Source organism: Arachis hypogaea, chromosome 17, assembly GCF_003086295.3.
Source record: "Arachis hypogaea cultivar Tifrunner chromosome 17, arahy.Tifrunner.gnm2.J5K5, whole genome shotgun sequence".
Taxonomy (NCBI): Eukaryota; Viridiplantae; Streptophyta; class Magnoliopsida; order Fabales; family Fabaceae; genus Arachis; species Arachis hypogaea.
The window spans coordinates 4,803,188-4,830,277 of NC_092052.1; the positions used below are offsets into that span (position 1 = coordinate 4,803,188).

Below are 27,090 nucleotides of genomic sequence, written 5' to 3' on the forward strand. Positions count from 1 at the left end.
ATATAGATATATAATAAATATATATAGTGGCTTATATGTATAATAATATCCTTCGGCCATTTTTTTTTCTTTTTGAACAATAATAATAATATTAATAATAGTAATAATAATATTTATAAAAATTAATTTAGACCGTAACTATCAATATAGTATTAATATAGTTTCTGATAGATAATTTAAAATAATAGAATAAGTCATAATTAAATTAAATTTTATTTTTAAATTCAAAGTATAAAATTTAATTTTAAAAACTCGGATTGTTATAATAAACAAGAACAATCGTATTATGAGTCCACTTTTGGTGTTAAACGCCAAAAAAAAAAGTGAAGAAAGAGGAAAAAGAACCACAAATGGTATGCAAATTGAACACAAAAATAATTTTTTTTCTTTTACAAATGTGGAATGCAAATTTTGATGTCAGCTCAGTTGTTCCAGTAACAGTAACATACACAATGAGAGCAATATTCTGCAATCTCAGATAGATGCCAAAACACAAAATAAATAATGTTACAATAGTATAAACTGACTAGCAATATTTACAAATCTAGGTATATTACATTCTTTTTCTATTTGCATGAGTTATTGTAACATAATGAGAGCCAGCAGATGATGATAATGCACATATTATCATCTTAATTGCACAAGCACAAGCACATCCTCACCCCTCTTCAGCATCCATGTCCCTCTTGCTTTATACATAAGATCTGAAGAAAAGCATTAATAAGAACAAATACTTCAAAAGTGAAGCACACAGGCTAAACAGCAAAGGGTATTAGAAATTTTAGAAGTATCATAATGCCTGTGAAAATAGTGACAAAAGATGGGAAGGTGATTTTTCTTAAGAATTTCCACCAATGGGGCATTCATTGCATTGGAATGCATGTATTTTCCAAATCAATAGAAGCATAAGAAAAACTGTACCTGTACAATTGGAGATTGAGAACTGGTGCTGAACAGAAAAAAATTGTTGAGATTCTAGTTTCACATGAGAAAAATCAATTGATTCAAATGGACTACCAGTATAATCTGGTATTCATCATGCCAACAGACAAATCAAATGAGATCAACCAGCAAATGAGAGGGTTTATCCCCAACTTGCATAGCCCATATCAACCCTAGAAGAAGGTCCTACTCCCCTTAAAACTCTTGCAAAATAATTTAGCAATATGTACCAGGTGATTTCATTGGGCACGAACCCGTTATCCACACCTTTATACATCATCAAACATGCTTCATTAAACAATCCCTCGTAGCAGTATCTACTGACAAGTGTGTTATACGTGATAGCATCGGGACGCATTCCTTCGGCTTGTAACCTGTTAAAAAGGTTCAAAGCTTCCTGAAGATGACCCATCTTACAAAGACCATTGATCAGACAGTTATAAGTGACTATATCAGGAATCAAACCACGATGAATCATATCCCGAAGAAATTGAAGAGCATCGTTTACCTTTCCGATTCTACAAAAGGCATTGATCAGAATATTGCAACAGTTGGTATCAGGAAATATCCCTTTCCCAAGCATTTCTTCAAAAAATGCCAATCCTTTTTCTACTTCCCCGGCCATACATAGAGCTTTAATAAGTGTCGTATATGTAATATTGTCGAGAGGGCACCCTCGAAATATCATCTCATCAACAAGCTTAAATGCTTGTTGAATTGCGCCTCTCCTAATAAATGCATGAATCAATGTGTTGTATGTCACAGTGTTGGCAATAACACCCTCCATGAACATGTCACGATACAAGCGCAGAGCCTCTTCCATCTTGTCATCGTTGCACATTCCAAATATTAAAGAATTAAATGTATAAATGTCAGGTTTACATCCTTTGCTTGACATCTCACCAAACAATTGTAGAGCTTCTTCAGTCCTCCCATCTTTACACACAGCACTTATCAGGCAATTGTATCCCACTGTGTTTAAACTGAGACCTTTAGCCCACATGGCATTCACGACTTCCACAGCTTCATCTAATCGACCTTGCTTGCAGAAACCATTTATCAATATAGTGTATGTGACCACGCAGGGCTCAAAACCTTTTGTTACCATCTCATGTAAGAATTCAAGAGCCGAGACCAGCCGCCCCTTCTTGCAAAACCCATCAATCATTATATTAAACGTGAAGCCATCGGGTTTGTAGCCTGAAATTACCATGTTATTGTACAAAAGATCCTTTGCTTCGTCAAACCGTCCCCTAGCAACATAGCCATTTATTAATGTATTATAGTGAACAGCATTCAGGTTAGGAATTTTATTCAACAAGGCCCTTGCTTCATCAACGTGTCCCGTCCTGCACAATCCATTAATCAAAAAACCATAAGTCAGTTCATCTGCACTGAAACCGCGAAGCAGCATTCGATCAAGCAACTTTGCTGCCTCATGAATCCTGCTGGCCCGGCAGAGGCCATAAATAACATCATTGAAAGTCTGCACATCAGGTTCGCAACCCATCAGAAACATTTCCTCCAAGAGCTTCATCGCCTCGTTCACTCTATTATTCTGCGAAAGAGTATGAATTAGAGTCTGGTAGATGATCGAATTCGGAACACAACCATGCTTCATCATGTCCTTTAGAAGTGAGCAAGCTGAATCAACCTCATTAATCATACACAATGCCTTCATCACCACCCCAAATGTAGAAACAGTTGGTGAAACACCCCTATTCAGCATGTCATAAAACACATTCGGCGCTACCTTAGGACAATTCCCGGCAACCAGAATCTCCAGCACAACATTGTAGGACTTAAAACTAGGTTCACAATCATAAACACCCCACATATCCAACAAAAGTCGAGTCGCCTGGCCCGGCAACCCAGCTTTCCCATAATACCTCATGATCATGATAAAGATTGATTCCTTAAACACAATACCCTCATCCTTCATTTGCTTCAACAACAAATCTATAGTTTTGAAGTCCCCATTAGAACCAAGTTTATCAATCAAAATGCAGTACACATCAAAGGAGTGGGAATAACCATTTTGTGAACCAGCTTTTTCAAACAACTCCATTGTAGTTGGAATGTCAAGTGGAAGCAAAAGCAATTTGCAAAGCTGGGAAGGGCTAATTGGGGAAAGTGAACTACGAAGTTGTTTGAGGCCAAACGGTTTGAGTAACCTCTCCCATTCATTGTCACTACTCTCTTCTTCTGCACTATCCCAAAATTGATCCTTTTTTGCTCCAAGTGTAGTGGTGGTGGTGGTGCAGAGTGGGAAAGATGCGATTTTGACGGAAAACAATATTGTTCTATGCACATGGATTGTTGAAGATTTGAATGATTTCAACATGAAGATTAAAGATTGAAGGAAAAAATGGAAGAAAGAAACTGACCCAGTGAAAGGAATAGAGTGTTTCGTCGACGGTTCTAGAAGCTTCTCGTCGGAGCTATGGCTGTGCCTTCTACAGACACTGCATACTTCTTTTCGTGAAACTGCGACTGTGACTGCATTGAGTTCTTTTTTTCCCCTCTATTTACAAGACTCGAATTTAAAACCTTAACTAAGACCTAATTGGCAAACACTCAAATTCGTAGCTGAAATTGTCCTTGCGTCTCTATCTCATCTCCAATCTGTTACTCAATTTGGGATTCGTGACTCATTTTTTTTTTTTTCCAAAGATAAATATTATTTTATTAATATAAAATAAAAGTGTTTTTGAAATACAAAAGAATTGGGTATTTCCATTTATCATCAGCTGTGACTGAAAGACTAAGAGCTTAAAGAAGAGTAAAGTAAGAGTAAAGAAAAAGTAGCATCTATCAGGTATGGTTCACGAGTTCACGCACTAAATTGCTAGCTTCTTTCATTATCTCTGGTGCTGGGCTTATTACCTTCTCAAAAACACACCGATTCCTCGCTTTCCAAGTGCTCCAACACAGCGCCGCTATGAGCAGGGTCTTTTGTCTACCGTCGAATTGAGCCGCTGCCCAGGATAAGACTCGTTGCCACCAATTGAAAAAAGTTTCTTCTTCTCTCATCCATAGGTCAGGGGTTATTAAGCTTAGGCTCCATATTATTGAAGACAAGGGGCATTGGAACAAAGCATGAGAAATTGATTCAGTCTTCAACATGCATCTTGGACAAGTGGCAAGAGTGGATGCGAACCGGCTATGAACTTGTTGCAACACCGGAAGCTTTTCATGAAGACTTTTCCATAGAAAAATCTTAATTTTATGTGGTAATTTCAACTCCCAAATGCTATTCCAGTTGTGTATGTTCTGGGACCTCAATGAAGTAGGAGAATGAAAGAATCCATAAGCAATTTTGTATCCTGAACAAGTAATGAAAATATTAAATAAGGTAAATATTGGAGATGTAAGATGTTTATTTCAATACATACTCAGATGATTATGTTCATTATTTTTAATTGGATAGTTATTTTTTTTATTCGATTTATTCATGCACAATTAACAATAACTGGATGTTCAATTTATTAAGTGCGCAGATAATTATCCTAATATTAAAGTTTAAGAAATAATTTAAGGATGAAGTATTTTTTTACTTTATTAGACTGTTTTACTTTTTTATTATGTTTTTATCACCGTTAACCGCTTGATAAAATAGAATGATTAAAGTAAAAAGTTTTCATTATCATCTCAGATAATAGTTAAAAAGTTTAATGCAATAACTATCTGTATCTTAACATGGCGCTAAGGACTGAGAATGAAAGACTAAGATTGTGAAACAGAAATTGATATTGTATTTAGTATAAAATGTATTGGACTGAGTTATGATTTAATATTATGTGTAATTTAAAATAAATATGAAGATTAGAGGATAAATTTAGAATTTGAAAAATTAAATTAAGATATTTTTGAGAATAAATATTATTAAAGTTTCAGTTCCCTTATGTGCTCACTTTTTGGAAATACTGAAGAGACTACAACTTTAAAAACAGAGACTAAAATTTTAATTTCATTCTTTAGCTACCAAATATAATACTAAGTCACAGTCTCCTAATCTTAATTTTAGTCCTGCAACAAAAACAATATCAGAGACCAATATAGATAAAAAAAATACTAAATTAAGAGACCAAATTAAATAAATCGAAATTTTAGAGATCAAATTAATATGCGAAAATAATTTGGAATCAATATAAAATTAACTCAAATGATAAACCAATTAGTCACCAAAAAAAAATGATAAACCAATTATTACCTTATAACACGATATTTACACACTAAATTAAGAATTAACTATTATATATATATATATATATATATATATATATATATATATATATATATATATTCTCATGTGATATTTTATATATTTTTTATTTATATTTTATATTCTAAAACATATTTTATACAAATAATTAATTTTATGATTTTTTTTATATACACATAATATAATTAATAAATAAACGCGTAAAATTTTACAAATCAAATTAAGAATTTAATCTTGATATATTATGTAAACCAATTTTACTTATGTATCTAATCATGTAATATCGTATCCAAAAATAATTATTTTTAACATAACCTACATGAATAGTCACGGATGTAATTGAACAACAAATTGAGAATATATGAAAATTCATTCAAATTAATTTTACCCTTCCAAATGAATTCGATCTAGAGGTTCTTTTCTTCATGCACTCCTGTATAACTTATCAAGATTTTCTTCTTAATCATGTAAGATCCTAAACAAGAATCATTATTTATTATGCAATAAAATAACCAGTTAAGGTGGTCAAGATATAATTGAATATCTCTCAGAACCATCTCCGTTAACGGAAATGTTTGGTAACCAAAGAAAATCAGCCAAAAACAGCCATAACTTGCCTTATTTAACATTCATTAATTGTTGCAATAATTAATTAATGCTAAATAAGGCAAGTTCTAGATATTTTTTTGTTTACTTAGCATTACCCCTTTGTTAATTATGATGAAATAAGAATTAGCAACACATATACAAATGATCCCAAAGTTTCAATTATAAGAGCCTTGAAAAAAAGATATGATTATGATAATAATAATAGTAACTGCTATAAGGAACTAACCATTACAGGAACATGTTTCATTCACCTACTATAATTTACAGTCATTTGCTGTTGATCTGTATTAGGCACTTCAGAAGCAATAATACATCTCAACCATTCATGTTTCATTTGTATAAGAATGTTGTGCATGTCCATACAAGGAAAAAAACAGGTAACATAAAAAATATATATATATTCTGCCACCATAATAATATTCTTAAACTAATGTAATATATTCTATTAGAAGTAGAGAATGTGCTAATAGTGAAGGGACCCCATTGATGCCATACCATTGCTGGAACTTCTCAACTCTTGTTTACCAACACCATAATTATTGTCACAAGAATTGGTAGTAGCAGTAGAAGAAAGCTTTTGAGCTGAAGGGGCAGAAGTAGAAGGAACAACACCTTTCCCCATTTGTTGAACTTCAAGTGGAGATAGTATCTTAATGGACCATACACTGTTCACAAACTCCCTGCAACAACGACGACGAAAAATGAAGTGTAAGTCTTTCGAATATGAAATAAGAAATCGGCAAAATCTCGTGTAGCGGTTTTATTTTTGCAGAATTGATTTAGCTAGAATTGAACTCCGCCTATGTTACACTTGCGGTACATAGCCGGTCCCAAGCCCGGATAAAGGAGGAGGGTTGTGTTAGGTCTTCGGCAACCAACATAAAAATATAGCCGAACCCCCATGACATGAATCAAAGACATTATTGCGCTAAAGCTAGGTCGTTGCCCGGAAGCAACGCGCCGTATGGCTCGAGTACGGTGTCGAAGCAAGAGCCGCTGCATCGGTGCCCGGATGTAGTGTTAAATGAGCAAGGGTTCTCGCGTTTTCGTGAACGGACGAGGGTAAATAAGCTAGTTCACAAAGGAAAAGGTAAAGGTCGAAGCGACAGAAGGTTGAGATTTGGGACATGGAACATAGGCACTCTAACAGGAAAGTCCATGGAGGTGGTGGACACCATGACAAGGAGGAAGATTAACATTATGTGCCTACAAGAAACGAAATGGGTTGGTGCAAAGGCTAGGGAGTTGGATACTTCTGGTTTCAAACTTTGGTATACAGGAAAGGTGAAGAATAGGAATGGGGTTGGAATAATTGTGGATAAGCAGTGGAAGAAAGACGTAGTGGATGTCAAGAGGGTGGGAGATCGGATCATCTCTATCAAACTTGTGGTGGAGGGAGGTGCTTTCCATGTGATTAGCGCCTATGCACCGCAAGTGGGTTCGGATGAACAACACAAGATAAGGTTTTGGGAGGATCTAGAGAGTTTGGTTCAAGGCATACCTTTGGGAGATAAGATTTTCTTAGGAGGAGATTTAAATGGCCATGTTGGGAGAGAAGTGACTGGATATGGGAGTATTCACGGAGGCCATGGTTTCGGGGTGATCAATGCCGAGGGTAAAACTATTTTGGACTTTTCCTCAACTTTTGATCTTCTCATTGCAAATACATGTTTTAAAAAGAGAGACGAACATCTTATAACCTATAAGAGTGGCATGACAAGCTCTCAAATCGACTTCTTCTTGTTGAGGAGAGTCGACCGGAAATTTTGCATTAACTGTAAAATTATCCCGGGAGAGAGTTTGACAACACAACATAGGGTGCTCGTCATGGATTTTCGCGTTGAGCAAAAGTTGAGGAAAAGACATTATACGAAGAACCCAAGAACGAGGTGGTGGCGGATGAAAGGGGAGGAACAAAGAAGCTTCCTAAGACGGGTAGGAGAAGAGGCAAAGTGGGATGGGAATGGAAGCGCGGAAGAGATGTGGAGGGAGATGGCAGAAGTTATTAGAGGAACAGCAAAAGAAAGTTTTGGTGAATCTAAAGGAATAGGACCAAGAGACAAGGAGTCCTGGTGGTGGAATGCGAGTATACAAGAAAAGATAAAGATAAAGAGGGGATGCTTTAAAGAGTGGTCTTTATGCCGCAATGCAGATAACTGGGAAAAATATAAGGCGGCTAAGAAAGAGACAAAAGTGGCTGTAAGTGAAGCAAGAACAAGAGCATATGAGGGTCTCTACCAGTCTTTGGGCACGAAAGAAGGAGAAAAAGGTATATATAGAATCGCAAAGAGTCGGGAAAGAAGAACGAGAGATTTGGATCAGGTTAAGTGCATAAAGGATAAGGATGGAGAGGTGTTGGCCCAAGAGGAGAAGATTAATGAAAGGTGGAAGAGCTACTTCTACGAGTTATTTAATGAGGGACAGAAGACTCTTCCGAGCCTTGGTCGATTATGCACAAGGGAAGAAGATCAAAACTTTAACTACTATCGAAGGATTCGAGACTTCGAGGTAAAAGAGGCTCTAAAGCAGATGAAAAATGGCAGGGCAGTAGGACCTGATAATATCCCGATTGAGGTTTGGAAGGGTCTTGGAGGAAAAGGCATCAACTGGTTAACCAAGCTTTTTAATGAGATTTTAAGGTCAAAGAAGATGCCTGATGAGTGGAGAAAGAGCACCTTGGTACCTATCTACAAGAATAAGGGGGATATACAAAGTTGCGGAAACTATAGAGGGATTAAGCTTATGAGTCATACTATGAAGTTATGGGAAAGGGTGATAGAACGGAGGTTGAGAAAAGAGACACAAGTAACAGAGAACCAATTTGGATTTATGCCAGGCAGATCTACCACTGAAGCGATATACCTATTAAGAAGGATGATGGAGAGGTATCGTAGTAATAAAAGGGATCTACACATGGTGTTTATTGATTTGGAAAAAGCGTATGATAGGGTACCAAGGGAGGTCTTATGGAAGGTTTTAGAGAAGAGGAGAGTAAGGATCGCATATATTCGGGCAATTAAAGACATGTATGAGGGGGCCACAACTAGTGTGAAGACTCAAGGTGGTGTGACAGAGGAATTCCCTATTGGTATAGGATTACACCAGGGATCATCCTTAAGTCCATACCTTTTCACATTAGTCTTGGAAGTACTCACAGAGCACATCCAAGAGCCTGTGCCATGGTGCATGCTTTTTGCCGATGATATCGTCCTTATGGGAGAGTCAAGGGAAGACCTAAATAAGAAGTTGGAGTTATGGAGAGAAGCTCTAGAAGTGTATGGTCTGCGCATAAGCCGCAGCAAGACGGAATATATGGAATGTAAGTTCAGTCTGAGAAGGGAAAACTCCAATATAGAGGTGAAGATCGGAGAAAACATCCTGCGAAAAGTTAAAAGTTTTAAGTATCTTGGGTGCATCATACAGGATAATGGAGAGATTGAACAGGATGTAAATCATAGGATCCAAGCAGGTTGGTCAAAATGGCGGAGTGCATCTGGTTTTATATGCGACAAAAAAGTGCCTTTAAAACTTAAAGGTAAATTCTATCGCACCGCTATAAGACCGGCTATGCTGTATGGTACGGAGTGTTGGGCGGCTAAAGGGGAGCACGAACATAAGTTGAGTGTGGCAGAGATGAAGATGTTGAGATGGATGAGTGGTCATACGCGATTAGATAAAATAAGGAATGAAGATATAAGGGAGAGAGTTGGAGTAGCACCCATTGTGGAAAAGATGGTTGAATCGCGTCTCAGGTGGTTTGGACATGTGGGAAGAAGACCGATAGAACATCCAGTCAGGAGGGTGGATGAGATGGAAGATGGACAAAGGGCGAAAGGCAGAGGAAGACCTAAGAAGACCATCCATGAGGTGGTCAAACGAGATCTACACGTAAACGGTCTCTCTGTAGACATGATACATGACAGAGCACAATGGCGTCGTTTGATTCATGTAGCCGACCCCACTTAGTGGGACAAGGCTTTGTTGTTGTTGTTGTTGTTGTATTTAGCTAGAATTGCTTTTGGAGTAATTTACATGAGTTTTACTTTTCCCACAAACAATTGCCTCTATTGATTTTGAGAAAAGAAAATCAAACATCATAGAAAAATTACAATAAATCAAAAAAATAGAGAAACAATAGTTGAAAAATATCCATAAATTCAAAATTTCAGCAGTCGAACCGACGACAAAAAATGTAATACTCCCTCCATTTCAAATTAACTGTCTCTTTTGAGTTGTGCACAAGTATTAAGACAAACATTAAGTTTTGTAGAAAATATAAGCAATCAAAAGAAAAAGACTAGAGTATCCATAATACTATTTTCGCTCTCTATTAATTCTTTTAGTGTTTTAACTTTCTCTTTCTATTCAATAGTAGAGGGCATAATAGATAAAAGTTAATTAATGACTTATTGAAATTAGAAAGACACTTAATTTGCAACAAAAATAAAAATGAAAAGAGAGTTAATATGGAACAGGGGGCGTAAATCGTTTATCAACAAAACATAGAGAGACATTCGAATGAGGTGACTTACTGCCAGGGATCATCACCAAGAAGGAGAATGTCATTCTCCCGGTCAACAAATACAAGCTGCCAGCCTGATCTCTGAGGATCCTCTAGTTGGCCTTCAAGGCCAAATAACCGAGCAAGTTCACTGCGCAGCTCGTCATAGCTGCTGAACTTCGAAATGTCCAGTGACCTGCCTAAGGACCTTGACTTGTGAACCTGTCAAGATTTCACATTAAAAAACAATGCGAATTTTCTACACATAAAATATAAAAATAAAGGCATAACAACAATAAACGAAAAAAGAAGCTAGTCATCATCACCTTGACAAAGGTTCCAGTTGGAGTATTGGATTGGTCTACATTTTCGGAAGACTGCAAGAATCCCGATTCATCAACACAACTTGAAGTTGTTACGTTTGAACTTAGGGGGAAATCGGAGCCAGGAGCATTAGCACCACCACAATTTGGAGCAGAAAACGTCATTGACAATGAATCGTTCACGTTGCCTAGATTTCTAAGGTTTTGCATGCCATTTTGCAGCATAAGAGAAGAAGGATCTATGTTTATCCCAAACAAAAGATTGCTATGAGGATCAGCTGCACCTTGATATCCAGAATGTTCTCTTCCAGGAAACGGAGGCAAAGCGGTAAGTTCGGACACATTTGATTGTGATGTTCCCAAATTTTCCACCTGAGGCAATACACACTGAGCACCAGCTGATGGTACCTGAGATTCAATGGTTATTTGCTTCGGTAGTAAGGCTCCAGAAGACATGACAGAGTTCGGTCCGTTCCGGTTAAGTAACTGTGATGCTCCATCCTGAGAGAATGAGCCTAGTAGACTTTGCATAGGGGAAACATCAGAGCTTGAAACATGATTCCTGATTGGCTCGGGAAAGCTCTGCTGCTGGCAATGTGAAGCAAGGGCTTGCAAGGATGGAGATTGAGGTTGTGTAGCTGATGCAAAATTAGACAACGGAGAGACTAAATTCTGTAACTGCTGCTGAACAGGCACAGTTTTTAGTTGCTGCTGCTGTTGCCGCTGATCGCTATATGGGTGGTAACGATGCAACTGCTGTGGTGAAATCTGTGACGGTGCAGGAGTTTGATGTTCTTGAAAATTTTGTAGAAGAGTGTTTTGGGGCTGAGACTGTGGTAACACTTGTCTCTGTAACTCAGATGCAAAAGCAGAAGGAACATTTGAAGGCTGCTGAAACTGCAACAGAGATTGGGATGAAGGTTTCGAAGGATCCATCGTCCTCATTTCCTGGAATGCAGCAGAAGTCATTGCTTGGTATAACTCCGGTTGGAGTCCTGGCATGGAAGCATCAAATCTCGGTTGCATCCACGGTGTAACACCAATCCCCTGGAAGTTCAATGATTGCATTCCTTGATCCCCAAGCCCACTTTGGAGCCACATGAAAGGAGAATTAATGCCCATGTCACCACCATCCTTGAGACCTGAAGCACACAAATCGAATGGCAAAATGGTCTTAACAGATACCATGTCATGTACCTCGCAGCATAAAATAAACCATAGCATACTATCGTAAAGATCCGAGCGGATGCCATAATAAATTAACAATCCACCATGTACCGTATAAAGAAGGTAGTCCAGATGGCCAAGGACGCCTCAACCTCAAGGGGAATGGAGATGGATACATTGGGAATGTTGTCAAAGGCTCAATCTCCCACAAGGAGACTCTTGGTTGCCTATCTCCTGCAGTAGACTCATCCCAACCAACCTAAACCAGCAGGCAAAAGTTAAAGAACAAAATTCAACATTATCATTTAGGAAGGTATAAGATACCTCTAATTGTGATAAAATCTATCATGGCAAAATATATTGCTAGAAGAATTAAACAGTTGTAACAAACCTTCACAGAACGCCAGTGTGAATTTGGCCAGCGGACTGAATCTAAATCACTAATGCCTGTTATAGTACCCATATATCTGTTCGATGGTATTCAGTGAGTAGATATATCAATGCATGTATGAACATCATATCAGCAATACATCATTTGGAGCCTACTAAAAAAGAAGGGATAATTATGATAAATAATACTTACCGACGGACACTTGACTCTTCTGTCTCGAAGAGCATCCTAAACCGCATACCAACAGAAACTCGTGTATGATACACTGCTTTTACATACTTGGTCAAGGGAATGACAAATTCAGATGGGCTTGCCCTAAAGCAAATCAAGTAAACTTAGTAAGGTTTGAAATATTATGCTTTTGAACAGTAGAATTATAGCAACCAACCTAGGATTATAAAATATAGTAAAACGGCTGTTTGTGGCAGCTGCATGAGCTGCAGCAGCGAGGAGACCAATGTGCATGCTATCACTTGACAGAACTGATGATGGCATGACAGTCTGCGGACGATTTGCTCTCCGTATACCCAAAAGTAATTGATTTTTTTCATTCCTGTAATAAGGTAAAAGAGAGGTTATGATTATATCTGCTTTGAATAGAATTTCCTTTAGATTTTTGAAACGTATAACTGATGGATGCAGATTGACATATTAGATAATGAAATAAGAGAAAAAGAAGAATAATCTCAGCTAAGGTAAGTGACACAACTAGCTTAATGGCAAGTTGGAATATCACGGTTATAAGTACCATATGAAAAGAACAGAATCACCAGCAACAAGCCTCTTAGCACTGACAAAGACACTCCACCCAGTAGTAAGAAGATGCCTTTTTGGCTGACCTGCAAGAGAAAATTGAAAACTACTAAGAAGGCAGCAAAAATAAATATTTACGTTATAGGTCATAAAGAAACTAATGCAAGGACTTCATGAGCTACTAACCTCGAAATATATGTCTGAATTTCCATTCATTATCATGAAGATCTCTAGCAATCAGTTCTTGAGCAGGAGGCTGCTGTGTGTAATCCTGAGAAACAAAGAAAAGCATCAACCAGATCAACGGTTCTGACAAACTAATAACTGTATCTCAAATAACACAGACAGAATCACTAAGGCAATATGACCTACAAGAGGAGGAAAGACTTTTTCAGCTGCTCTTCGAGGAACAGAAAATCCTCCGTGAGTGCTGGTATCACTAGCAGTTAATGTCTTACAGAAGTAGTTGGTTGGTTGTTTGCTGGGAGTACCCAATTCGGCCGGAAGTAGATACACATCCTTTTGTTCTTGCTACAAAACACAACTTGTCAATATATGATCATGAATTGAAGAAAGTACCAAACAAGAGAAAATTACATACTGGATTTAGAGGTTGCAGAGTCATCTGAGCATATACTTCATCTGTTTCAGCATCAGCCTGAAATCAGCATGCTTTAAAAGGCTTAGTGTAAGCACACAAAATTGTTCTTAATCAGATTTACTTTGAAGTTTTAAACAATTAATCCTACATGCATCGTCACGTTGTGGAGCTGACAGATAAGCTGGGGCGGCAGGTTAGGGTAATTCGGAATATGTGCATCTGCTTCCCTGTTGGTCGAAGCAGCTACCTGTAACAACATATAAATTTGTCAAACAAAGAACAGCAGATAGAAATGAAGCTTTAACAAGCTATCCTGTGGCTACATGGGCATAACTATCACATAATGACTTCACAAATATCAATGAGAAGCAACCAAACGAAGAATAATGAGCTCAATCAAACTTAACGACCGAAATAGCATTACTGACCTGTTCGCTGTGACCTTGAGGAAAGTATACTACACGACTTCCAACCAGTGGTAGAGAAACCAGAGGACCAGCACATGCATGCCATAGTTCAGAATTCAAAGTTTTCTTCTCCCCTACACAATCACAGGTTAAAATGAATGCACACGACTTTAAACTGTTAACGACGTTGGTCATCAAATGATGGAACATAACTCAAAAGGACACCATAGTCCATGAACTACCTACCATGAATGCATACACTGCATAATTTTGCCCAACAGATAGGAACTTTGAAACATCATAACTTATACTCAAAATTAAAAAACATAATGCACAATAACTACGTATAAATAGGAACATGAACCTTAAACTAGAGATGAAAAATGCACATACTTGCAGACCAAGCTTCAACTCATAACAAAAATTAGTGTGAATTAAATGCTAAGTTGGCACATAAATAAAAACTACATCAACAAAATGAGGTAAGAAAAGATTGAAAATTTATTAAAGTAAACAAAAGTGGGGCATCAAATATTAAAGAGCTTACCTTCTTCTTCAGCTGGTTGATTAAACCCAGAGGAAGAAAGCTTCATGCTTTCAGCTACGGATAAAGTTCCAAGCTACTAAAAACAAAAACCCTCCACCCTTTTCAACCCCAAGTCCAATAGCATTCAACAATTAGTTTAGCTTCATTGAATCACAACCCATTCATATTCTGATATCTCATAGCACAAAAGTACATAACAGTAACACACTCCACCCCGCCCCCCCACCCACCACCCTCCCAAAAAGCTCCAAAATTGGAACAAGAAACAAAGCTTAGCTCAGCTACACGAAATCATCATCCAAAGCCATTTCCAATGCAATACCCAACCCTTATGGTTTTCATAAGACAAGGGATCCTCAGCACCAAGCAACAGCCTTTACCACATTCAAATCAAGCATCATCCTGGAAAATGAGAACCCTTCAGCCCCACAACACAAAAAAGCCCTAATTGAACAAGCTCTCAGCACAAAACCCTAGGTGCCCCAGATCTCAAAATTTGAGCTTTATGCAAGAAAAGTGGCATAAACAGTGGAGTTTAACAGGGGGATAACGAAGTTCAGACTTCAGAGCTCAGGGTGGAGAAGGTGTGTGAAGTGAGAGTGACATTCATGCTGGTGGATTTATGAGGACCAGAGAAAGAGAGTGTGAATGTGATGTAAGAGAGAGCAGAGAGAGAGAGAGAATAAGGAGTGAAACCGAGAGAGGAGTACATGGCTATGTCTCAGCTTTTTCTTTTTTATTTCTATTTTGACCAAAGAAGACTCTTTTATTTTTTTATATGAACAGTGAGAGTGGTAATAATTGACTTCATTTTTTACTCCATTTTGGTTACTTAATAACTTAAAATGTGGGCTAATTTTTTTTTGCTATGGAAGTAGAAGTGGTGATATACCTTAATATTGTAATTTTTGGTGTATTTTAAAATTGTGGAAGTACACAAATCAGAGGGTCCGATTTCTGTACCTAAAATTTTTTAATTTTTTTTAAACACAAATCAGACGGTCCGATTTGTGTACCTCTCACAAATCGGACGGTCCGATTTCTGTACTTCTAATAAATCGGACGGTCCGATTTCTACTTTTCTAGTTAAACGATTCCACATTTGAGTATAACCCCCCAACAATCCACATTTTAAAAAAACACCATTACCATTCCAATATTAAAAATAAAAAATTCTAAAATGTGTCAAACAAGGCAAAGAAATTTTGAAATTTTATGTGAAATCGAACAAATAAATTAAATATGTAAATTATAAAATTATAATAAGATTTAAAATATAAAATTTTTAAATTTATTAAAAGTTTTATAAAATTGATTTATTCACTTAAAATTATAATAAATCGATATTTTAACTATTATATGGTATCAAGAATTAATTTAAATTTAAGATTAATAAAATATGGACAAGAGTATTTTAGACTTTATTTTATCGGGATTTTTTTTAAATAAATATTTTAATTAACGAAATATACATTTTAGAATGTTTTTATTGAAAAGTATTGATAAAAATCTAATTAAGTAGCAAAATATTTATATTTGTATTTATTAAATATCTGAGTAAATTATGTTTCGCATAAAATTTTTTTGTTATTTAAACTAAGTTATCAAATTGATGGTGTACCTGTTGGTTATTTAAGTAAATATTTTCACTTAATCTACCATGTATATGAAATGCAAAATAAATTTTGTTATTCACTATTTAACTAAATAATTTTATTTATATTAAACAAAATAGACGTTTATTAGTGTAGTCATTAATTATTTTAAGAGATATTTTTATTTGCATTATATTATACACACGTTTAAGTTAATTATTTTACTAAACATTTTCATTATTCAAGTAAATTTTTTTATGTAAATAAAATTATAATTTAAATGTTTGTAATTATTTACTTAAATAGTTTACTTATAAGTCGAATTAATTATTGATTCGGTATTTTTATTATTTACCAAAAGCCTCGCCTACTGCTTTTGAGGAGAGTGAGTCAGACACTCCCACCACCGAATGCCATTGTCTCGTATATGAGGGAAGCCAGGTTCAGTGACGCGCTGCCACTCAAGGATTTTGTGTTCGACAACTCCTTGATCACGGCATTCGTTGAGTGTTGATGCCCAAAGACCCACACCTTATATCTGTCGTGGGGTGAGTGCACGATTACCCTATAGGACGTCGCATACCATATCGGGCTGTAGGAGTGAGCATGGGTAGCGGGTACCCGATTACCCATCCGAACCCAAACCGAACCAAATAAATTGGTTCTGAAACCAACGGATAATCGGGTCCAACCCAAACCAAACCAATGGCTTTTGTTAGTGATTGGTTCATATATGGGTTTTGGGGGTGCGGAACCCGAACCAACCCGCGAACCCGATCATATATTAATTAAATAAAAAAATAAATAAATATATATGGCTTTTCCATTAGACAATGATTATTCATTATTAATATGTTTGGATTTTAATGAATTTAGTTTTTAATGTATTTGGTGTCTAACATGTTTGGATTATTTCTATTGATGTTACATGTTTATTGTACTTGTTGAATTTTTAAGATAAAAATTTGGTTTTTTTTATGAATTTCAAAGTCATCGGGTACCCAATTACCCGAACCGAACCAATCCGTTCTTAATCGGTTTGGTTTGGTTCGGGTACATATAGAAAAAAATACAAATCCAAACCAAACCGAACCAATTATATTTTGATCGGTTCGGTTCTAATTTTACCATAAACCCGAACCAAACTGATACGTACTCACCCTTATCGGGCTGCACACTAATGGAGAGCCCGTAGGTAGTTGCTTTCGTAACTTTCACACATGGTATGGGACCGGAGTCTGGGAGTTGGTTGAGAAACTACTCAGTGTCAGACCTCCTGTAGTCCAACAGTAGGGAGCACAGAGGAAGGAGTCTTTTTTCCTGAAGTTGACATGACTTCAGGAGCGTGTTCGACAGATGCCAGTTGGTACTGGTGACCCAATCACCTTCCGACAGTATGCGAGGTGCTACATATTGTTGATGATCGGGGGTTACCTGATGACTGATAAGTCCAATAATCAGGTTCATCTCTGGTGGCTCCCATTACTAGACGACTTTAAGAGGTGCCGAAGTCTGTCCTGGGGATCTGCGGTGCTAGCATGGACGTACCATTTTTTATGCTCTGTGGCCCACTGCTCCACCACAGACATCGACGGATACACTCCTCTACTGGTATCTTGGATATACCAGAGGTTCCCTAAGTGGTGTCCACCTGAGCGACAAATTTACATGTTCCTTATGGCTGCAAGGTAACTGTTTAGTTTGGTTTTACTATTCTTCATTTTTCGCATAACATTATTAAGACAGATTGATTGAATGGTGGTTAATGTTGCAAATGTCCACAGGTTGATCGGCATGACACAGTAGAGCAGAGACCAACACGAGGGTTTGAAGTGATAACTCTGTCTAACTGCACCTTGTAGGAGTGAGATGCTGACGAACGGGTTTGATTGTATCAATGGGAGGATGACACGGCAAATGAGACTGATGTCCAACTGTCGGTGGTCTTGCAACATTGTGGGTACCAAACACGTGTGCGCTCCTCCCACCCTACGCACCTCCCTAGCAAAATAGAACAACAGTGGTAAACAGGTTCAACAAGCATGACAATGACAATAGAGAATATAGAACACAATGAATCTTTAACTTACCAGTATCCGAGATTCTGTCGGAGAGCAACACTGAGACTCTAAGGAAAACTTGTTGCATGTTATCGGCAACGCACATGGTACTTTAATCAATCCGACTCCACTATTCGGTATTCAACACTTATGCGAATGCTGTAATTTTTCATATCCTGCATTACTGCATCTCTACTTTTGAATCTGTGGCCAACCCTAACTCCACACCACTGTCCAAATTGTAATCTTCCTCACCCGTGTAGGAAAATGGGTTCTTCTCTTGCATTGCGTCTAGATCCAGCGTACCATAGTGACTGGGTACAGATGACAAGGATGGAATTGGGTGTGGGGGAGACAGAAAATACCTACGTGATGCCTCGATCGAAGGATATGGTACAAACTCTTCCTCATCATCATCATCATCCTCAGAGGAACCGCTCTTGTTGCTATCCACAACATACTCCTCGTCGGAGTCCTCCCCGTCGACCTCTATGTCTTCCACTGTACTAGCAACATGAATCGGTGGTGGTGCGAGAGTTGGGTCATCCTGGACGAAGTCTGACGACTCAAATCCACTGCCACTGACGTCACCAACCCCGCAGAAATCTTCATCACGTGCTCCGCCATGATTCTTCCATGGATGTCAAACATCAGGCGCACATGCTTATCGCCGTAGAGCCAAAATAGACGAAACCGAAAAACTCAATTTCCCATCGGTACTAGCAATCTATACCCCACCCTTCCGATCTCTTTTCTCCCGCTACCATCGATGCCACCTAATATCAGACTCTTCAATTATGCTAATGAGCTTACTGGCTGGATACGCAATAGAATGAGATTCTCACACTCAAATGTCACTTCATTATCACTATTTCTTATACGACAATTCGGATACACACTTACAACCAAGTATCTATTACTACTGGACATTTTGGCTTATTTTCGGAAGGAATAGATAGAAAAGAAGTAGTAAAATGTTTGTGGAGAATACAAAGAGTTGCACATTCTTTTATAGCTATTAAAAATTTGTCTTAACGTATCTCGTTTACAGTGTAAATATCATAATTATTTTCTTATCTCGTTTATAATGTAAACGAAATAAGATAATACGTACTTCGTTTATACTATAAACGATATATGCGCTTCATTTCTTCTTGGCCTTATCTCGATTACACCAAATATGTGATACATTTCGATAAAAATGCTCTAAATGGTATATTTCAATAAATAAAATATTTATTTTATTTATTTAAAAAAATCCCAGCTTATCTTACCTACGTAGCCATGCTATAGATAACTAAAATTATTATTTGCACCTTAAATCAATTATTATAAATAGTTTAATTTATTTTAATACATATTTTATATTTTAATGCGTATTTTATTTTAATAGCTAATTTTCGTATATATCTTATATGATTAATAAATAATCCTTTATGATAGATGTGAAAAGTTCTTTTCAATATTTTGCAGATTATAAATAGGTTAATTTGATTAGATTTAATATATTAATTTAATTTTTAAAAAAATTGTAATTTTTTATTATCTACGTCATTTTTTAACGTCACGTAACACATTAAAAGTCATAAATGACAATTTTATCAAAATACAAATTTAAATGATATAATTAATTTTTAAATACTAAATTAAAAAATTAAATTTTAAAAAAATTAAATTGATTCATGGTAATTTTTCAATAACCAATTTAAATATTAACCTGATATTCATATCCTGTGATTCTAATGTTTGTCAAAATTAATTGGATTTAGTATGACTATTTAAATTTTTATTCTTATTTCTAAATTATATTAGATGAGATGTTTAGTCAATATTTACTTTTAACAATAAAGTTAGGTGTTTAAATTGTTTTTAAACCAAGCCTTCAACTAAATTTATATGCTTTGTAATAAAATTTATGTGTTAAAGGAGTGCAGAGACAAAAACTAACCGATAGACGTATATTTTTTTGGTCAAACTTATATATCGATTTGGTTAGACTTGATTAGTAGAAATTTTGTATATGTAATATTATTGTTAAAATGTTTAAATATATCAATAAAATGAATAATTATTGTAACTAATTTAAATTGGTCGAATAATCAATTTATTTGTTTATTTAAATAAGTGTTAATAATTCAAATTGCATTTTGTGTATATAATAATTTATTGACTAATAATTTTTAAATAAAATTTAGATTCGTAATGAATTAATTTTTAATTTACTAAATTAAAAAATATGGTAACAAAAAAAATGATGGCTGTTGTCTTGGATCTTCATTTACAATTCAATGATTTGAGTGCAAGTTGCGATAAATAAAAACAACTTTCATCTAATTCATAGTTTACAAGTGTTAAAATTAGAAAGCCATATATGTAATATTGTAATAAAGCGGCATATGTGGAGAAGACATTCCTCCTTCTTCTTTAATATATGTATATGGATATGTAATACTGTAATAAAGCGGCATATGTAATATATGTAATTTTTACTCCGTTCTTTTTTCTTTTTTATTCTTTTATTTTGTTGTCGTATTCTTTTAATTTTTTTGTGTATTTTTTTAATTATCATTCTTTTATTATTATTATTATTATTATTATTATTATTATTATTATTATTATTATTATTATTACGTTTTTTTTAATTAAGATTTATTTAAATTTAAAAATAAATTTAATATATTTTTATTGGTGATCAAATCTTTTTGATCGATTATTTAAAACTGAACTAATTTTAATTCATTTGTATATTAATTAAGTAGATAATATATTAGTAAAAATTCACGTACATTTATTTTTATGTAAAGTTAATATTTAAAAATAATTAAATAATTTAACAAATTTAATTAAATTATTATCTAATAATTTTTAATTATTAATTTCACACACAAAACATAACACCTAAATCTTCGCCTATTATATTTAAAAGTAAAAACTTATACACAATTATTTTCATATAAAATTAATACTTAAAATTTATTAAATAATAATTTAATTAAATTTATTAAATTATTTAATTATTTTTGAATTATCTAATTATTTTTAAATATCAATTCACATAAGCACATTTTTTACGCGAGTTTCTACCAATTTTGAAACACACAGAGAGCATTAGATTCTTTTCTATGTGGAGAAGACAGAGCAGAGAGAAAGCAAATGATGCACCACTTTTAATGCTCCCTTCACTCTTCACTCTTCACAACCATCTACCATTCTTTTTCTTCTTCTTCTCTCTCTCTCTCTCTCTCTCTCTCTCTCTCTCTCTCTTCAATTCTCCAAATCTCACTCACAAAAGCCTAAAATGCTTCTCCCAACAACGCTCCTAACCTTACTCTGCTTCTTCTTCTTCGATGCGCTTTCCGCTGAAGAAGTGGTCACGTGTTCCAACATCGTTCCCTTCCCTCGCCGCACCGACAAAATATCCATAACGGACTTCGGCGGTGTTGGCGACGGCGTTACTCTCAACACCAAGGCTTTCCGTGAAGCAGTCTACAGAATCCGTCACCTCCACAGGAACGGCGGCACCGTCCTCTTCGTGCCACCTGGCATCTACTTATCGGAGCCTTTCAATCTCACCAGCCACATGACGCTCTACCTGGCCGCCGGTGCCGTTATCAGAGCCACACAGGTTCCTACTACAACTAACTAATTAAATGCGATACATGATTCTGCGCTTTTTTAATATTTTAGTTAGAATTCAATTTTGATGTGATAGCTAAAATAATTATTTTTACATTGATTTCGAAATATTTCGTGAATGTTCATAAAAAAAAAACGATATGATTGGAGGAATGAGAAAAACATATATATATATATATATATATATATATATATATATATATATATATATATATATATATATCAAAATTAAACTCTTTTAGTTAATAATATATTTCAATTAATAGAAATGAAATTGAAACTTAGCTAAAACTTGAAGAATGAGGATTAAACATTTTTTTTCAATTCATTGATTAGTTTATAGTATTCATTGAAAATAAGATATTTGTGAAGCATAATTATAAAAAAAATATAATGTGATTAGTAAAATAGTATTTTAATATAAAGATATTCAAACAAGTTTAATTGTTCCGTGTAAAACTAAAAATAACCCCTCAAGTTTGATTGACATTGGTGCACTCTAATAGGAGCAAATAAGATATGGAAATCATAAAATTATGTAGAAGATAAAAAATAAAAGAGAGTTTTATTGTTTATGCTGTTATGCATAATGTTAGACTTTAGTGCATCCAATGAGGTGTTGTAACTTTTAACATTACATAGATAAAAGTGGTTTCTCTTTTTTAGATTGGGGTGAAAGGTAATTTAATTACTTTTATTCATAGTAGAATAGTGTAAAAAGAGTTTTACACGTAAATATTAAAATCAACAAATTCCTTTATTTGATGCGATCATTTTTTTTTTAGAAAAAAATAATTTTTCTAATATTTATATTTAAACCGGTATCTTTTATTTTGACTGACATTTAAAAGTTTGTTTAGACTTCACAGAAAAAAAAATATTTTACTTGATTTTTAGAAGTTTTTTGGTTTTTTGTGGGATTTCAGATCAGGTTAATTAAGTAAAATGCTCTACGAAGCTGTAAACTAGTTCAAATTAATTAAGGCTGGATTTAATGTCACACGACCTAACCTATCGTTTAGACATTTTTTTCCCAAAATAAATATTTAGTCATTTATGTTGCTGTTAAACATTTTAGGAAATAGTATCAAGTTTTATGATTACTAAGGTTCTAATTAAAAACTTTGGATAATGACTTTATTGGAAAATATTTGAACATGAGGTTTATCCATATTATTTTAGCTTTAAGCAGGTCCATTTGTAATTTGTTATCTTGTCTGTATGTGTTTATTACATTGCTATGTGAAAACTCTTGCTGGGCAATACAGTGAAAGAAAAAGACTTAAGGTCTTGGTTCTATTCATACTTGACAAGCGTCCATTTTTTGCTACAAGTACCAATGACATTAATAAATATTCTATGGGAAAACACTATTTTAAGGTCACAGATTAAAATTACAGTAGCAATTTACTACAAAGCATTCCTTCTTATATATGGTTATCATGATGGTTTGGGTCCATATGACCACGTTTATTAATATGGTTGGTAGCAATGTACTATAAAGTCATAGATGATTGTATAATGGATCATATTCATTGGAAACGGACAATCTATAATGGCTATGGCGGGTCCCTTTTTAGTATGGGTGAGATTGAAAAAGCATATTGATGGGTCTTTGTCTTCATCACTAGCATGGCAGCATGTGCATGACATTTATAGCCTTTAGCAAAAATAATTTAATGGGGCAGCATAGATAGCTGGCACTGCTGTCTTTTTCATTTGATGAACAAGTAAGTGTGTAAATACTGAATAAGATACTGACTTATAGGAGGTTCCATATATATGGTGGACTAATTTTAGCCACTTCTCATACTTGTTCAATCTTTGCTCATTGAAGCAATTTGTATAATGTGACATTATAAAATTGACTAATAGAATTTGGGAAGGTGAAAAATCATGGTGGGTAGTTATTTGGGATTATTTGACACTAGGTTATGCACTGTAGTTGCATGGAAATTAAATCCTTTATTCTTAGGCGTAGGAATGTTGACATTGTAATACTTAAAACTTAGGCAGCTTATAATAGCAACGTTTTACCACTACTTTGGTCAATTACTTGTTGGAGTACTCCTTAGTTCTTTAGCATTGCTCCTTGCATAAACAATATTGAAGTATCCATTTTTATCTTCCTCATGAATGCATGGTTATCAGCTAGCCAGTGGCTACACACAAAATCAACATATATTCGATCACACTCAACAACATGCCAGGTGGTATAAGTTCCAAAGCTTCTGAGTCTGTTTGGACCTTCAATATGTATCCATGAACCATTATAGTGTTGAATATCAACATATCTTTTTTCAATAAATTAACAAACTTAACAAATGCTTTCTCTGCTAGTAGGTGAATATAATCTCCATTTCTCATAGTTAGAAACTTAACAAAGCCTTTTCCCACTAGATGGGATTGGCTACATGGATCAAAACATCGTTGCATTCTGTCCATGCATTGGGATGCGACAAAGTTTTACGTAAGTTGTCGCAAGCCTAACACAATCCTCCTCATTTTTCTGGGCTTGGCACTGGCTATGTAAACATAGGCCGAGTTCAATGCTCATTGTTAGAGATTAAAAAAGGTTTAAAAGTAAAAGTTCAGATGAACAATGACTTCAATGATCCTAAAACTATTTGGTGCTCTTCTTTGCATTCCTTAGGATTTGTCAACTTGGCCCTTGATTGCACCATTGCCATCTTATGGCAGAGGAAGGGAGCTCCCCGGAGGAAGGTATATGAGTTTTCTCCATGGAGATGGACTTGAGGATGTGATAATCACAGGTTTGTATCTAATAATATTCAATATCTTCTGAGGAAACTATGAAAAAATATGTTGCTAATGCTTAATACTAAATCAAATTTTCATTTTATATAGTTATACCACTGAGTGCACCATATAACTTTCTATAAGTATATAAAGCATGATATCTAGAATAATTAAGAGGAGTGAAAAGGAAATTGCATGCTGGAAAAGCCTTGTATTCCATGGTCATAATTTTATTGATTGCATATGGAGCAGTAAGCTTCTCCGGTTATTTTAAGTCTTTGGGCTATCATGTAAAAACTGGACTGATTCTCTTTCTTATCCATATTTATATGTTCATAGGGGAGAACGGGACAATTGATGGTCAAGGAGAAGTGTGGTGGAACATGTGGAGAAAGCAAACACTTAAGTTTACCAGACCAAACCTTGTTGAATTTGTGAACTCCAAAAATATTATAATTTCAAATGTGATTTTCAAGGATTCTCCGTTCTGGAACATACATCCAGTTTACTGCAGGTATTGGTCAAGTATATAGGTCATGAAGAGTTATCTTTTTCTTTCTAACGTTGGTTTAACATGATTATGGCCAATTCTTTATAAGTTTGTACTATTACTTAATAGTTCATGCTCTTGTTACTTTGTTGCTTGTGGCGGCTTGGACTAGCCATTACCTTGAAATCTGATTCGAAACTTTCTTGCTTCCTTCCAGCAATGTCGTCGTAAGATTCGCCACTATTTTGGCCCCACGTGACTCTCCTAATACTGATGGAATTGATCCAGGTTTGTATATTATAATAAATAATCAAAGGACTAATGAACCTCATTATTGTTGTATTATTGTGAGTTTTACATATTGGTTGTTGTACCTTTTCTTTCTAAGATAAACTATGCATTGTCTCATACAGGATACGAAAAAATATTGGGATTATGAACATTGATTATTCCATGAGTTCAGTTAGTGGATTGTTACCTTGTTTGAAAAGTAAGATTATCCTTGTTTTGATTTAATCTTATATAATATATATGATTCATGTATGTAGATTCAAGTTCAAATGTCTGCATAGAGGACTCATATATATCTACTGGAGATGATCTTGTGGCTGTGAAGAGTGGTTGGGATGAATACGGTATTGCTTATGGTCGCCCTAGCTCCGACATTACCATCCGGCGTGTAACTGGTTCATCTCCATTTTCCGGCATTGCAGTCGGCAGCGAAACCTCCGGCGGGGTGGAGAATGTGCTCGCCGAACACATCAACCTTTTTAAGATGGGAGTAGGCATCCATATCAAGACAAACACCGGCAGGGGAGGGCTTATACATAACATAACAGTGTCTCATGTTTATATAGAGGATGCAAGGAAGGGAATAAAGATTTCCGGGGATGTTGGGGGCCATCCTGATGACAGGTTTGACCCTAACGCCCTCCCAGTTGTGAAGGGCATAACTATCAATAATGTGTGGGGTGTGAAGGTTCTTCAAGCTGGCTTGATAAAAGGGTTGAATAAAGCACCTTTCACTGAGGTTTGTTTATCTGATATCAACCTTCATGGGGAGACAGGACCTAGAACACCACCTTGGCAGTGTTCTGATGTGGTTGGTGTTGCTCATCAGGTTAGCCCTTGGCCTTGTTCTGAGCTGATTAGCCAACAATCTGGATCATGTGGCAATTTTTCATGAGTTTATGTTGATGGAGGATTTTTCCCCTAATCAAGTATTAATAGTGGTAACTAAGTGCTTCTCATATTGATTTATTTATTATCGTGAAAGAAAAATGTTCTCAACTCATGAATATATGATTTATGATAAGCACATACTTGTAACTTGTTCCCATTGGACTACTTGTATGTACATGCAGCAGGATCTCAAGTTCGAGAAATCAAAATTAGAGGATTGAACTCTTTCTTTCAATTAATTTCCGCATTTTTTACTAGATACTAAGGGGAATGAAATTGATGAATTCAAAAGCCATTTTAAGCTATTTTCTTAACAATGGATACTAGTCAAACCATAGTTACATGAATTCACCGACATATAGCATACTAATTCGCGTCTTTTTCACATAAAGTATTTTATAGGAGGGATAATTGAGAGTGATTATCACTCAATTAATTTTTCAATTTTCGATGGACTAGTTACCAAGATATGACTGGAAACAATTGAATTCAAGGGTGAATCTAAGGGTAAAGTATGCTCTTTTTCTTTTAACATCAGTTATTGATATCACACAAGATATAGAGAGATGATTAATGTCATATTTATAAGTGAAGCTAGCACTATATCTCAAAGAAAGTCTTATCACATTTTATATAACAAAAATGCTGCATCAAATGTCATACAATCTATGTGCCAAGGACACTAGTGAAGTGATTGGATGATTGCTTACTTGAATATAAATTTTGGTTTGGTAAAATTTTTAAAGAATATCGTGTTTTTTGAAAAGCACAAAGTTTTTTCATTTTGTATTTGATGAATAAAAAAGATTATATGCTTATATTTGTAATTTTTAAAAGATATGGGTGTTTTTGAAAGTACGGGTTAATACTCAAATTCGTCCCTGAAAGATCACGCGATCTT

General features: G+C 35.2%; 3 protein-coding genes across 6 annotated transcripts; 1 reads left to right on the plus strand and 2 right to left on the minus strand.

Moving 5' to 3' along the window:
• Positions 1 to 362: 362 nt before the first annotated feature.
• On the minus strand, positions 363 to 3,495 carry LOC112765265 (uncharacterized). 2 transcript variants are annotated; one of them, XM_072223326.1, is made up of 2 exons: positions 922 to 3,495; positions 363 to 704 (listed from the first exon to the last, which is right to left on the minus strand). In XM_072223326.1, the coding sequence occupies exon 1, from the start codon at positions 3,284 to 3,286 to the stop codon at positions 1,085 to 1,087; it is 2,202 nt and encodes a 733-aa protein (XP_072079427.1). In that variant the 5' UTR covers positions 3,287 to 3,495; the 3' UTR covers positions 363 to 704; positions 922 to 1,084. The 2 variants fall into 2 exon arrangements, with proteins under 2 accessions (XP_072079427.1, XP_025666968.1); XM_025811183.3 differs by having other exon boundaries at positions 363 to 1,316; positions 1,451 to 3,331.
• LOC112765264 (auxin response factor 6) lies at positions 363 to 15,215 on the minus strand. Of its 3 annotated transcripts, XR_011875533.1 has the most exons (15): positions 14,467 to 15,215; positions 13,941 to 14,053; positions 13,661 to 13,759; positions 13,513 to 13,569; positions 13,284 to 13,442; positions 13,098 to 13,182; positions 12,907 to 12,997; positions 12,547 to 12,711; positions 12,351 to 12,473; positions 12,159 to 12,234; positions 11,879 to 12,026; positions 10,604 to 11,742; positions 10,309 to 10,499; positions 3,330 to 4,268; positions 363 to 704 (listed from the first exon to the last, which is right to left on the minus strand). XR_011875533.1 is itself a non-coding variant. In XM_025811180.3 (14 exons), the coding sequence occupies exons 1-14, from the start codon at positions 14,510 to 14,512 to the stop codon at positions 6,240 to 6,242; spliced, it is 2,709 nt and encodes a 902-aa protein (XP_025666965.1). In that variant the 5' UTR covers positions 14,513 to 15,215; the 3' UTR covers positions 6,005 to 6,239. The 3 variants fall into 3 exon arrangements, 2 of the variants coding, with proteins under 2 accessions (XP_025666965.1, XP_025666966.1); XM_025811180.3 differs by lacking the exons at positions 363 to 704; positions 3,330 to 4,268 and adding an exon at positions 6,005 to 6,456; XM_025811181.3 differs by lacking the exons at positions 363 to 704; positions 3,330 to 4,268 and adding an exon at positions 6,005 to 6,456 and having other exon boundaries at positions 13,513 to 13,583; positions 14,467 to 15,174.
• Positions 15,216 to 21,191: 5,976 nt separating this feature from the next.
• Positions 21,192 to 26,424, plus strand: LOC112764779 (probable polygalacturonase). The gene is made up of 5 exons (XM_025810551.3): positions 21,192 to 21,746; positions 24,411 to 24,531; positions 24,857 to 25,031; positions 25,225 to 25,295; positions 25,556 to 26,424. Exons 1-5 carry the CDS (start codon positions 21,420 to 21,422, stop codon positions 26,191 to 26,193), a joined length of 1,332 nt encoding a protein of 443 aa, XP_025666336.1. The 5' UTR covers positions 21,192 to 21,419; the 3' UTR covers positions 26,194 to 26,424.
• Positions 26,425 to 27,090: the final 666 nt, after the last annotated feature.